Here is a 13,483-nt window from a genome sequence, read left to right as displayed (position 1 = left end):
TCTTTACTCAGAGATTCCCAAAAAGGTACGGAAGGAGGCCTTGCTGCTCTTGTCATGGAAGCAGATGCTGGATCACTTTCAGGTAAGCCAGAGTGGGGAGAGCTGGGGTTGGCAGTGCCTGGGAAAATTGTGGGGCTGGTGGGATGGAACCCCAGAGATTGGAGAGGAGCAGCATGTCAGGCACAGAGTTTTGGTAGGAATGTTGTGTGGACAACTTAGAACGTTCTTCTCAGCCTAAAGAGGAGAAGGCTCCAGGGAGACCTCAGAGCACCTTCCAGTGCCTGAAGGGGCTCCAGGAAAGCTGGGGAGGGACTTGGGACAAGGGCAGGGAGGGAGAGGACAAGGGGGGATGGATGAAAACTGGAAGAGGGAGATTGAGGTGAGACATGAGGAGGGAACTCTGGAGTGTGAGAGTGGTGAGAGCCTGGCCCAGGTTGCCCAGGGAAGCTGTGGCTGCCCCATCCCTGGCAGTGTTGAAGGGCAGGCTGGATGGAGCTTGGAGCAGCCTGGGCTGGTGGGAGGTGTCCCTGCCCATGCAGGAGGGTGGGACTGGATGATCTTTAAGGTCCCTTCACACTCAAACCATTCCATGATTCTGTGAGAATGGCTGTTCTTCGTGGCACAAGGTCTGTGCAATGAAGCCACCAGTGGGTGTGAAATGGTGGTTATGTGGCCAGCAAGGGGATGACCCAGCAAAGAGGTCCCTGGACTGAGTCTGCCTCAGGTTAGAAGCCATCAGAACAGTGCACCTTTCTTCTGGGTGTCTTGTCTGGGCTCTTGCCATGCTCGTTGATGTGCAATGTCCATCTCTCAGCTTTCCTGCTTTTAAGGAAGTTGGGAAAGTTGAATTTAAACTGAATTTCACATGGCGAGTGAGGCAGGAAGGGGGTGAATTTTCCCTTCCCTGATTCCAGTGTCCTTTGTCACTCAGGGGCTTGATGAAGAAGAGTGTGGAGGGTTTAGTCTTTCTTCTCTACTAAAAAGGTTCCTGGTGGGAAAAAAACCCTGCAGCTGTCCTGCCCCCATTTGGATTACTGGTCCCTTGGGGTAATTCAAGATCCCCGGAAGAGCTTTTGTTTGCAGTGTCTGACATGGAAACTGTTTGTGAAGGCTGCAGATAACCTCATTAAGTTAATTGGTTACATCTGATTTGCATGAGCAGAGCAAGTGCAGCTGTCCCCAGTCCACGCTGAAGCACCAACTGCAGAATTGATGGATTCAGATTTCATCCCTCTACATTTGGAGGGAATTGTGGAGTGTGAGGGTGGTGAGAGCCTGGCCCAGGTTGCCCAGGGAAGCTGTGGCTGCCCCATCCCTGGGGGTGTTGAAGGGCAGGTTGGATGGGGCTTGGAGCAACCTGGGCTGGTGGGAGGTGTCCCTGCCCATGCAGGGGGTTGGATTTAGATGATCTTGAAGGTCTCTTACAACCCAAACCAGTCTGGGATTCTATGATATGGTTCTATAAGAGGGAACTTTGAGGCAGGTGGTTGGTTTCTTCCTCCTGGGTCCCCCCTGCAGCCCAGAGTACAGCAGGTACAGACCTGTCTGGTGAAGCTGCTGATGGTTTGTGCCTGAGGGATTGTATTTTGGTCACTCCCAGAGCCAGTCTTGGAGCATTCCTGTTATGTGGAACTTTCCTTACAGATGCTTCCATATTTTCCTTTCCTTCAATACTAGGCAACCCCTCATCATGGGATGTATTCCAGAGAAGAGGAGCTGTTGAGGGAGCGCAAGAGACTCGGGGTCTTTGGTATAACATCCTATGATTTCCACAGTGAGAGTGGCCTGTTCCTTTTCCAGGCCAGCAACAGCCTCTTCCATTGTCGAGATGGTGGCAAGAATGGTTTCATGGTGAGTCTGCTGCTGGTTTTGTCAGTATCACCTGAAATTGACTTCATGGGTTTTGGTTGGAGGTGGCTGCTCATCTGCCTGGTTCTTCTCCTTTCTCCTGTGTCCTCTAGGGCTGTGTTTGCCCTTATTTCATGGGCTGTGGTTTAGACCTTGAAATCTGAAGCTGTTTTGGTAGAGCTGTTTGTCTGTTGCTGTAGGTGTCTCCAATGAAGCCTCTGGAGATCAAGACTCAGTGCACAGGGCCACGAATGGATCCCAAGATCTGCCCTGCTGACCCTGCCTTCTTTTCCTTCATTAATAACAACGACCTGTGGGTGGCAAACATTGAGACAGGAGAGGAGAGGAGGATGACCTTCTGCCACAAAGGTGACTGCTGAACAGAAATTCCTTCTAACAGATTTGGCCTGGAAGGGCTCTTCATGGCTTCTTCTTTACAATTACCTTCTTCTTTTGGATCAGCTTTTTCCCCAAGAGACATAAATTCAGTCTCTTCTTTCTTCCTCTCCAGGTTTATCCAATGTTCTTGATGACCCCAAGTCTGCTGGTGTGGCCACTTTTGTCATTCAGGAGGAGTTTGATCGTTTCACAGGCTATTGGTGGTGTCCTACAGCTTCCACAGAAGGTCAGTCCATGTTCTGCTCATCACATTCTGACACCCTGACTGCTGCTGGCCCTGCTGTGAATGACATTTCAAGCAAGGTTTTCCTTTGCCCTGGGTTTGGCCTGTTCCTAGGAAACCACCTGAAGGAACAAAACACTCAGGGTTTATCCTTGTGCCCTGAGGAGCATTTGCAGGTGGTCACTGGGAGCTGGGGCTGTGCAGGAGATGCCCCAGAGCACAGTTTTCCAGGCAAGTTAGAAACCAGTGGCAAAAAAACCCCAACCCAACCCTGTTAAAACATGCCTGCTGTCTGTCCTAGGTTCAGAGGATTTAAAAACACTGAGGATCTTGTATGAGGAAGTGGATGAATCAGAGGTGGAGATAATTCATGTTCCCTCACCTGCCTTGGAGGAGAGGAAAACAGACTCTTATCGGTACCCCAGGACAGGCAAGTGAAATACCAGGGGGCTCCTCATGCAGCTCCTGACTCCTGCTGGCAGCAGCAGTAGAATTTGGGCTGAAAACTTTGTCTGATGAACCTGGTTACTAACTGGGGTGGAGGTGCTTGGTGCTAAATGTTGAGGCCTAATGGAGTCTCTCAGCTCCAAATGTGGTGCAGGAAGGGAGTGGGGTTTAAAGTTCAGCTGAAATGAAAGGGTTGCTGAGCAAATGGAATCTGTCTGGTGACCTGTTGTGGAATACATCTTGAAGCCCAGCTTTCTCTTCTCCCTCCTGAGAATGGCACAGGCACCTAGGCAAGGCAAACCCAAACTTTTCCCACACCCAGAAGGACTCTGGTGATGACCATGGTGTTTGCTCACATCATTTGATATTTCTGTATTGACTTTTGGCCATTTTAGTAGGACCAAGAGCAGTTCTTCTCTAGAAACTGTCTTGTGTATAAGTTCAAGTTGGTCATCTTGGTCTTCTTTTTGTCCTTCTCTCCAGGCAGCAAAAACCCCAAAATTACATTAAAACTGGCAGAATTTAAAACAGACAGCAAGGGTAAGGTAAGTGATAACTGGATGATCTTCAAGGTCCCTTCCAGCCCCAGCCTTTCTATGATGATGAACTCAGAGTGGGATATTGCACAGGATGGTTGGCTGCTCATGAAACTCCCTAGAATTAAAACAAGATCACTAAGGAAACCTAGATAGTGGGAGCCTTGGTTTTCACTCTCTGCCTGGTTCTAGGATATGTTTATCCATGAAACAGGAAAACTTTTTTTTAAAAAAAAGGGTTGTTCTGGTGGAGAAGTGCTGGGAGAGGGGAGGGAAGTGAGGAGCAGGGTTAGTTTGGAATACCACATGGTTGGTAGAGGAGCAGGAGGGTTGAAGCCTGATCTAATCCTGGGCTTCAGTCCCTGGCAGGATCCTTCTCTGTGGCTGAATGCCAAAATCACGTTGCTTTGAAGCTTGTTTGTCCCTTCTCTTCCTGCCAGTTGTAGAAAGGCTTCTCCTGGCCTGCCCCTTGCAGATGCCAACTTCTTTCTTCTCCCATTCCATTGAGCTGGAGGTGGGGAGGTCTGGTAGCAGCCTGATTTGATACTGGTCCTTCCTTTTTGCTGCAGATCGTGTGTGCTCAGGACAAGGAGCTGGTGCAACCCTTTGCTGCCTTGTTTCCCTCTGTGGAGTACATTGCCCGTGCTGGATGGACCCGAGATGGCAAATAGTACATTAAGTTTTTCTTCCAGACTTATTCTGCTGGCTAAACTCTTGCTCTGTGTTGTGGTCATGACCTGGTTTTTAAAGCCATGATTGCCAGAAATGGCACCTGAGTATTTGGCTTCTTCAGTGTCATCCTGGAAGAAGGAATGAATCAAACATAGACCAGAGTGCCAAGCTGTGGGGTTTAAGTAACCAAGTTAAATGACATGGATAAACTAGGCAGTTTTAGGGAATTCTTTTGAGTTGGAGAAGGGTTGCCCAGGGAAGCTGTGGCTGCCCCATCCCTGGCAGTGTTGAAGGGCAGGTTGGATGGGGATTGTGCAGCCTGGGCTGGTGGGAGGTGTCCCTGCCCATGCAGGGGTGGGACTGGATGATCTTTAAGGTCTTTCCAACCCAAACCATGCTATGATTCTGTGTGGAGAGGCCTGCAGGGCATCACCACCCCAAGTGACTCTCCTTGGAGAGGAACAAGGCTGAGACTGAAGTGACTCCTTCACTTGGCAATTGTCTCAGGTCTCTGCTTCTCCCTGCCAGGAGGAAGCTACAAGCAGATGATTTTATGAGTGATCTCTTTAGCTTGTTAGGAGCTTGCCAGAAAACAAGTCGGGCTTCCTGATGGAGGGGCCATCCAAGGAGAAGTTCCACTCTGGAGACAAGGTTGTGTTAACTGTGCTCCCTTGGAATAGACACTCAGGCAAACCTGTCAGACACTGTGTCTGAATGACACCCCATGAGGTACCAGAGAGCTCTGGCAATCATGTGATTGTTGGCAAAGCCTCCAGGAGATTAGAAAGCAGCAATGATGAGGAAAGCTTTGCATTCAGATGCCTGAATCCTTTCTGCCAGAGGGGAGGGGAGAGAGGGCTGCATGTTCTGACTTTTAGAAAGGAACTTCTGTTTTGTGGGACTGACCTTCACCTCCCAACTTCTTTCTCCAGTGCCTGGGCTATGTTCCTAGACAGACCTCAGCAGAGGCTGCAGCTCATCCTGCTGCCTCCAGCACTCTTTATTCCAGTCCCAGAAAATGAGGAGCAACGTGCTGAACTTGCCAAAACTGTGCCAGAAAATGTCCAGCCATTTGTGATCTATGAAGAAACCACTGATGTGTGGATAAATGTAAGTGGTTCAGGGCTGGGAGGAGGACACAGGCTGCTCCTTCTTCCCCCAGAGTTAACCATTTTTGTGTTGGGTTGGTGTCCAGTTCAGCCCATGCTCCTCCAGACTGCTCGTTAGTGCTAGATATGGTGTTAATTAATACCCATGAGGGTAGGAAGGGCCTGGAATAGGTTGCCCAGGGAGGTTGTGGCTGCCCCCTCCGTGGAGGTGTTGAAGGGCAGGTTGGATGAGGCTTGTGCAGCCTGGTCTAGTGGGAGGTGTCCCTGCTCATAGCAGGGAGGTTGGAACCTGATGGTCTTTAAGGTCCCTTCCAACCTTCACCATTCTATGATTCTGTCATTCTATGAATTCAGGGTGTTTGATACAGATATGAGAAGGACTTTGATGCAGTCAGCACTGGATGAGATGAGGATCCTGCCATCTCCTTGCAGCTGGAGCTGTTCCTTTAATTCCTTTCTGCTGACATTTTTGCTGAGCACAGGCACTTCAGACACTTTTGGATGGAACACTGCCTTTATTTTGGGGGTACTTTTTTTACCAGATTAAATGCCTTCTTGAGGCTTGAGCAACCTTAAGCCCTGGAACTTGTTGTACTTAGGTAGGTAATAGACATAGGGGACAGGGAATAAATTTCAGCCTCTGAGGTGGAACAGTCGTGGTGCTGAAGTGCCAAAGGGAGTTCACCCTGTGGTGTTCCTAAGGTGTTGGGGTAGCAACCACCCTGTGGGGCTTGTGGAGCTGAAATGTCTGGCTCAGAGGCAAGACTGGAGCTGATTTTGGGGGCAACCAGGGAAAAAGCCCAGGTCTTCTCCATGGGTCCCAGAGTGTCTCTGTGGTAACAGCAAAGCATGGAATGGCTTTTTCCCCCACTAGCTGCTCATCTGAGATACTTCTCTCCCCTCTTTAAGCCCAGTAGTTCAGCACTGATTCCTCTCTGTGTTCTCTGCTCTCTCAGTACAAATCACTCATGGGTCTTTTGCCTTCTGGGACAGGTTCATGATATCTTCTATCCTTTCATCCAACCCGAGGGAGAGGAGGAAGAGCTCTGCTTTATCCGAGCCAACGAGTGCAAAACAGGTTTCTGTCACCTCTACAGAGTCACAGCAGTCCTGAAGCAAGGCAGCTATGACTGGGTGCAACCCTATGTCCACAGTGAGGGTAAGAGCTGCACTTGGATGGTGTTTCAGCTTTGGGATCTCCCTTTTGGGTTTGCTGGTGTTGTCTTTTGGGGAAGATGATGACTTCTTGTCGTGTTCTTTCTTCTAGATGATTTCAAATGTCCTATCAAAGAGGAGGTTGCCCTGACTGGTGGGGAATGGGAAGTGCTGGCCAGGCATGGATCTAAGGTAGGGGTTATTTTGATTCTCCCTTGCAGTGTTACAGCCCTGCTTTGTCTGCCCACAGTCCTGGCCTGTGCCCCCTCTTACTCCTGGGACCACCTAGAACTATTAAAGCTTCATTTTGTTTCTCTCTTTATTGCTGCCTCTGCTTTCTTTCTCCAGCAGTGCTGGAGGCCAATGCACATTGAACCAATTGCCTTTTTCATCAGATTGCTCCTTAGGTAGGTCCCATGAGTCAGTCAGGCTGTAAAAAAGGACACAAGTCTGAGGTTCAAGTGCAACAAAGAGCTATTTGTGGAGAAGCTTGGGACTGTTGCCTTTGCTGGAGCATTTTAACCCCAGTGAGCACTGGAGAATTGGAAATATGTCCTAGTGCTTAGAGTGAACTCTTGGTTTCCAGCTGATCCCTCAGGAGAGCCTTTAGGAAGAAGGCATCTGGGGGGTATAAAGCAATTTAGAATATGGAGAAAATGTATCTGTTCTTGGCTGCAGACTAGTCAGGAATGATTTTTTTTTATTAATCCTGTAGAAACCTAGTTCCATTTTTGCTTCGGGAATTAACTCTGAGTCTGATCTTTAATGTTCCCAGGTGGTTTCTGCCAAAATAAAGACCTTGTCTGTTCATTTCCAATTAATCTGGATTTTTCACTTCTCTCCTCTTCAAAGCCCTGCAGCTCCATGGTTTTGGTTTCTGCTGCTTTTTCTCAACCTGCAATTAACCTGCTGTCCGTCCTCATGTGGATTCTCTCTGTACATGCTGTTGATTTTGGCCACAGCTCTTCCCTGCATGTGTTATGGCTAAAATTGTGTTAGCAGCAATTATTTGGATGCATTTGTTGCTCCACAGGGCTCTGCCAGCTTTTTCTGACCAATTGAGCTGGATGTTTTCTTCCCTTTGCTGTCCACAGTGGTCTTCAAACTGTGGGTTGGCCAGAAATAGCATTTGAGCTTCAGCAGTTGGAAACTTGTGAGGTGGAAAACAGTTCAGTTACTGTTGCTGGATCCATGAAGTATTTAAAAGCTCTAGTCTCTCTATTCCTGGCTGGTTAGGTGGTTTTTAGAAGCAGCTTTATCTGGACATTAAAAACATATTTTAACGTGGCTTGAACTTTCACACTCAGAGGATCAGTCTAAGGACTGATCCTTCCACAGACAAGAACTTATTGTCACAATTGCTGGAAAAAATACACACAGAGCCTTCAAATCCAGGCACACTTAAAGGAAGGTCCCATATTTCAGCACAGAGTCTCTCTAGTTTCACCTGTGGTCCCCAATGCCCTGGGCAGTCTGTCATGGTCTATTTGTGTTTTCAGCTGACTCTATCTGGGGCCAGGCTCTTTGACCTGTAGTTGTCATCCTTCTGTGGCTGAGCCCTCTCTTGTCCTCCTAGATCTGGGTCAATGAGGCTACAAAGCTGGTGTACTTCCAAGGCACAAAGGACACCCCTCTGGAGCACCATCTCTACGTGGTCAGCTACGAGTCCCCTGGAGAAATCGTGCGACTCACCACGCCAGGCTTCTCCCACAGCTGCTCCATGAGCCAGGTTTGTGGCTTCTTAGGTGCAGGGTGGTCACATCTCCTGAGTGGCAGGGATCCTGGTTGGGAATGGGAATGAATCATGACCCAGTAATGAGCCCAGAGGGCGTCCTGTCTTGGTTTTGTGAGGTGTAGAAGCTTTTTCCTGAGAACTGCACGGAGAAGGCCAGATGTGGGATATGAAAGGCCCTGTTCCCCTAACTCTTCCCTCTTCCCTCTGTAGAACTTTGACATGTTCATCAGCCACTACAGCAGTGTGAGCACTCCACCCTGTGTGCATGTCTACAAGCTCAGTGGCCCTGAGGAGGACCCACTCCACAAGCAGCCCAAGTTTTGGGCCAGCATGATGGAGGCAGCCAGTAAGTGCCATCAAATGTGTCAGTGCCAGGTTATGTCTGTGATAATCTTCATAGTAGAGGTAATGGTGGAGAGGGAAGTGGCCCAAGTATCAGAGAGTCATGTTGGGGTTGGAAGGGACCTCTGGAGATCATCCAGTCCAATCCCCTGCTAGAGCAGGATCCCCTAGAGCAGATCCCACAGGAACACATCCAGGTGGGGTTGGAATGTCTCCAGGGATGGAGACTCCACAGCCTCCCTGGGCAGCCTGTCCCAGGGCTCTGCCACCCTCACAGTCAAGAAGTGTTTCCTCATGTTTCACTTGACCCTCCTGTGCTCCAGTTTGTGCCCATTGCCCCTTGTCCTGTCCCTGGGCACCCCTGAGCAGAGTCTGGCCCCATCCTCCTGCCACCCCCTGGAGATATTCCCCAGCACTGATCAGACCCCCCCTCAGCCTCCTTTTCTCTAGGCTGAACTTCACTTTCAAGGGACAATGACTTGTGTTATCTCAGGGAGGAGGTGTCTTCAGTGGTGGCTCATCCAGGGAATGGTTCACAGGCTTTTAAGATGTTACTGTTCCCTGCTTTGGGTGACAACAGTGCTCTGGGGTGCAGGGCTTGGATGGCTGTGGCTTTAAGTGTTTCTTGATTCATGATTTGCCTGAAGAGGGGTGAATATCTGGGCTTTTGATACAGCTCACACAGGACCTGAACCCCTCCTGAAAATGTTTTCTCCATGTGATCCATCTCTGTTCTTAACCCTCCCCGTGCTGCTGTGAGTTTCCCAGTGTGAGGCTTCTCTGAGAGGCCTTGCCAAGGCTTGGGGTGCTTTGGTGTTGGAAAAAATCCCTGCCTGGGGTCAGAAGGAGCTGGTTCAGCTGGGGTAGGAAGCAGATCCTGCTGCACTACTGGTGTCTGACCTTCCTCCTGCAGGTTGTCCCCCAGATTACATCCCACCCGAGATCTTTCACTTCCGCACACAGGCGGATGTGGAGCTTTATGGAATGGTTTACAAACCTCATGATGTCCAGCCTGGCAAGAAGCATCCCACAGTGCTCTTTGTGTATGGAGGCCCTCAGGTAAGAGAAGCCTACAGGGGTTTGGGTTTGAAGGGACCTTCAAGATCATCCATTTCCAACCCCCCCTGCATGGGCAGGGACACCTCCCACCAGCCCAGGCTGCTCCAAGCCCCATCCAACCTGCCCTTCAACACTGCCAGGGATGGGGCAGCCACAGCTTCCCTGGGCAACCTGGGCCAGGCTCTCACCACCCTCACACTCCAGAATTCCCTCCTCATGTCTCACCTCAATCTCCCTCTTCCAGTTTTCATCCATCATCCCCTTGTCCTCTCCCTCCCTGCCCTTGTCCCAAGTCCCTCCCCAGCTTTCCTGGAGCCCCTTCAGGCACTGGAAGCTGCTCTCAGGTCTCCCTGGAGCCTTCTCTTCTCCAGGCTGAACACCCCAACTCTCCCAGCCTGACTCCAGAGCAGAGCTGCTCCAGCCCTTGGATCATCTCTGTGGCCTCCTCTGGACTCCCTCCAGGAGCTCCATGTCCTTCTTGTGTTGGGGGCTCCAGAACTGGACACAGTCCTCTGAGACTCACCAGAGCAGAGAGGGAGAATCACCAGCTAATCCAGATTAACTGATGTTAGCCACGGGATCACTGCTCAGGGCAGAGCTCAGTGTAGCTCAGTGGTGCAGCAAGACTCTGATAAGCTCTGAGCACTGCAGCTCTGTGCTGACCTCTGCTTCAAACCTCAGCTGATTTTTCCAGCCTCTAGGCTGATTTGCATGGCTCTGGTGGCTCAGGCAGTGGCTGCTCTCTAGCTCAGGATCCAGCCCAGAGGAAGGTACTGGAAGGCAGCTGCTTGGCTCTGAAACCTTTCTTCCCTCCTGCAGGTGCAGCTAGTGAATAACTCCTTCAAAGGAATCAAATACTTGAGGCTGAACACACTGGCATCCCTGGGCTATGCTGTGGTGGTGATTGATGGAAGGGGCTCCTGCCAGCGAGGACTCAAATTTGAAGGGGCCTTGAAGAACCAAATGGTAACGAGCTTTTCCTGATCCATCTGCTCATTTGCTCCTTCTGAGGCTGCCTGGCTGCATGTTTCCTGTCTTGAGTGTTGCTTTTTTCTGCCTCAAATGTCTAGATGGAGAAAGCCACTGACTCCAGCTTCCTTGTTGCCTTCTAGGGTCAGGTGGAGATTGAGGACCAGGTGGAAGGTTTACATTATGTAGCTGAAAAATACGGGTTCATCGACCTGAGCCGGGTGGCCATTCATGGCTGGTCCTACGGGGGGTTCCTCTCCCTCATGGGTCTTATCTGCAAACCCAATGTCTTCAAGGTGAGTCTGGATGTAGGGCTGTCATTTGGGGACACTTCTGTGGCATCTCTAGCTCTTGGCATCTGGAATTGGCTTTTTTTTTTTTAGCTCTGTTTCTGATGGATGGGTGAAAAGTGTCCCTCAGTCCTGCTTGTAGCTCCTGACTCCAGTCCTGTGGGTTGTGCAATTGGTGGGGATGGGGTCATTCCCCAGGGAATGCCAGTGGAGGACCTGGCTTGGCATCCAGTGAAATAATTGATGAGCTATTCCTAAGCCCCTTCCCTAGCACAGTTTCTGGATCATTCCACAAGTCCTGCTTGGAAAGGGGAAGCCTTGGGTGCTGTTGATACAGGAACTTCCCTGATGGTGACTATAAGAGGAGCACATTTTGAAGTGGATTTGCTGTGGGAGAATTCTTGAGTGACAGACCAGTCCAGAGCCTGTGTTTCCCAGTTGAACTCCTGAGCAGGTGCTAATGGAGGGTGTCTCCTGCCCCCTCTCTGTTGGACAGATTGCCATCGCAGGGGCTCCGGTCACCGTCTGGATGGCGTACGACACCGGCTACACGGAGCGGTACATGGACATCCCAGAGAACAACCAGCAGGGCTATGAGGCTGGTTCTGTGGCATTGCATGTAGAAAGGCTTCCCAACGAGTGAGTTCTGTGGGGATCTCAGCTGCTCAAAACCTCCCACCCCCTGCTTGGTGCCACTCCTGGTGCCACTGTGTTGAATCCCAAAGGAACGGGTGGATTCTGATCCTGTTTAGTCATAGTAATGGTTTGGGTTGGAAAGGACCTTAAACACCATGTATTTCCAACCCCCCCTGCATGGGCAGGGACACCTCCCACCAGCCCAGGTTGCTCCAAGCCCCATCCAACCTGCCCTTCAACACTGCCAGGGATGGGGCAGCCACAGCTTCCCTGGGCAACCTGGGCCAGGCTCTCACCACCCTCACACTCCACAATTCCCTCCTCATGTCTCACCTCAATCTCCCTCTGCCACTTTTCATCCATCCCCCCATGTCCTCTCCCTCCCTGCCCTTGTCCTAAGCCCCTCCCCAGGTTTTTTAATTTGAACTTGGACTGGTCACTGCCTTCTGCAGCAAGCTGGGGTGCTGTACCCCCACCCCCTTTGCGAGGGAGGGGTTGAGGAGCATGTCCATGGCCTTACACTGCTCTGACTGCCCCTCCATTGCTCACTTTTGCCTTGGGAACTGGCAGCTCTTTGCTCAGACCCACTGCTGAGCTTGCAGTGGGGTTTCTCATCCTCTCTCTCATCCCACTTCCAGGCCAAATCGTTTGCTGATCCTCCATGGCTTTTTGGATGAAAACGTGCACTTTTTTCACACCAACTTCCTGGTATCACAGCTAATCCGGGCTGGAAAACCTTACCAGCTGCAGGTAGGAGGAACAAGAGTGAAGTGGGAAGGTCTCTTAAATCTGGAAAGCTTAACAGTTTTCTGCTGTGTTTTCTGAGGGTGGGAGAAAGCAGAGGCAGATGCTCCCACATCATGTTGCCATTTAGATGACAGTCAGTGCCTAGTTTGACACCGGGACGTGGCCGGGAGGTGGCACTGTGGCTGTTCCACTGCTGGCAGATGTGGCCCTGGATGTAAAAGCATTTGCAATCAGGGCTCCTGCCCTCAGGCCTGGAACTTTCCACTGAAGGGTTGTTGTCTCACTTGGCTGGTGGCAGCAGGGCTGGCTCCAAGAGACCTGTGGAGATCTAGTCCAACCCCCCTGCTAGAGCAGGATCCCCTAGAGCAGATCCCACAGGAACACATCCAGGTGGGGTTGGAATGTCTCCAGGGATGGAGACTCCACAGCCTCCCTGGGCAGCCTGTCCCAGGGCTCTGTCACCCTCACAGTCAAGAAGTGTTTCCTCATGTTTCACTTGACCCTCCTGTGCTCCAGTTTGTGCCCATTGCCCCTTGTCCTGTCCCTGGGCACCCCTGAGCAGAGTCTGGCCCCATCCTCCTGCCACCCCCTGGAGATATTCCCCAGCACTGATCAGATCACCCCTCAGCCTCCTTTTCTCCAGCTGAGCAGCCCCAGCTCTCCCAGCCTTTCCTCACAGGCAGAAGCTCCAGCCCCTCAGCATCTCAGTGCCCTGTGCTGGGCTCTCTCCAGTAGCTCCTTGTCCTTCCTGAACTGGGCAGCCCAGACCTGCCCCCAGGGCTCCAGATACAGGGCAGAACAGGGTGGGGGGACTGGTGCTCTAGACCTTCCCTGACACCTCTTGGTCCTGATGGAAACTGGATTGAGGGAAAAGGGACTGACATGAGGAGGGGAGGTGGGGGGGGCCTGTCTATGCTGAAGGAGCTGCTCCTGCCTGACCTGCCCTCTGTCTCCCTGCACAGATCTACCCCAACGAGAGACACAGTATTCGGTGCCCTGAGTCAGGAGAGCACTACGAAATCACGCTGCTGCACTTTCTACAAGAATACCTCTGAGAGCACAAGCCTCTGCAAACTGGACACTGACAGCTCTCCCCACCCCTCCCCCTGCCCTGCCACCACCTCCCACCCCAGCCACCCCACCCACAGCACACATGGCTGAGTGCCCACCCCCGGGCTGGGTGTCCCCCAACCAAGCAAGGGGGACGGGGGGAGAGGCTGGAGGGCACCTTCCCTTTTGGACAGTGCCACCTTCCTTCACTTTTCCATGCTGGAAGGTCTGCCCCTGCTCAGCTGCTCATCCCCTTCCTCTCCTCT

At 51.3% G+C, this 13,483-nt stretch overlaps 1 protein-coding gene across 1 annotated transcript in view; it reads left to right on the top strand.

The window, feature by feature from the left end:
- The window catches only part of DPP9 (dipeptidyl-peptidase 9), a 20,492-nt gene extending 7,270 nt beyond the window's left edge, over nucleotides 1-13,222 (top strand). Inside the window, exons 3-20 of the mRNA XM_010002449.1 lie at nucleotides 1-82; nucleotides 1,678-1,851; nucleotides 2,049-2,217; nucleotides 2,360-2,473; nucleotides 2,772-2,904; nucleotides 3,405-3,462; nucleotides 4,023-4,123; nucleotides 5,058-5,235; nucleotides 6,228-6,393; nucleotides 6,502-6,581; nucleotides 7,966-8,118; nucleotides 8,335-8,470; nucleotides 9,380-9,525; nucleotides 10,345-10,491; nucleotides 10,638-10,790; nucleotides 11,281-11,423; nucleotides 12,059-12,170; nucleotides 13,130-13,222. Of these exons, the coding sequence (XP_010000751.1) occupies nucleotides 1-82; nucleotides 1,678-1,851; nucleotides 2,049-2,217; nucleotides 2,360-2,473; nucleotides 2,772-2,904; nucleotides 3,405-3,462; nucleotides 4,023-4,123; nucleotides 5,058-5,235; nucleotides 6,228-6,393; nucleotides 6,502-6,581; nucleotides 7,966-8,118; nucleotides 8,335-8,470; nucleotides 9,380-9,525; nucleotides 10,345-10,491; nucleotides 10,638-10,790; nucleotides 11,281-11,423; nucleotides 12,059-12,170; nucleotides 13,130-13,222 (2,338 nt within the window). The remainder of the gene's footprint in view (nucleotides 83-1,677; nucleotides 1,852-2,048; nucleotides 2,218-2,359; nucleotides 2,474-2,771; nucleotides 2,905-3,404; nucleotides 3,463-4,022; nucleotides 4,124-5,057; nucleotides 5,236-6,227; nucleotides 6,394-6,501; nucleotides 6,582-7,965; nucleotides 8,119-8,334; nucleotides 8,471-9,379; nucleotides 9,526-10,344; nucleotides 10,492-10,637; nucleotides 10,791-11,280; nucleotides 11,424-12,058; nucleotides 12,171-13,129) is intronic.
- Nucleotides 13,223-13,483: the final 261 nt, after the last annotated feature.

The sequence above is a fragment of the Chaetura pelagica genome, unplaced genomic scaffold (assembly GCF_000747805.2).
Source record: "Chaetura pelagica isolate M959 unplaced genomic scaffold, ChaPel_1.0 scaffold1081, whole genome shotgun sequence".
Classification (NCBI taxonomy): domain Eukaryota; kingdom Metazoa; phylum Chordata; class Aves; order Apodiformes; family Apodidae; genus Chaetura; species Chaetura pelagica.
The sequence above is the reverse complement of the archived record's forward strand: the minus strand, read 5'-3'. Positions and strand labels throughout refer to the sequence as shown.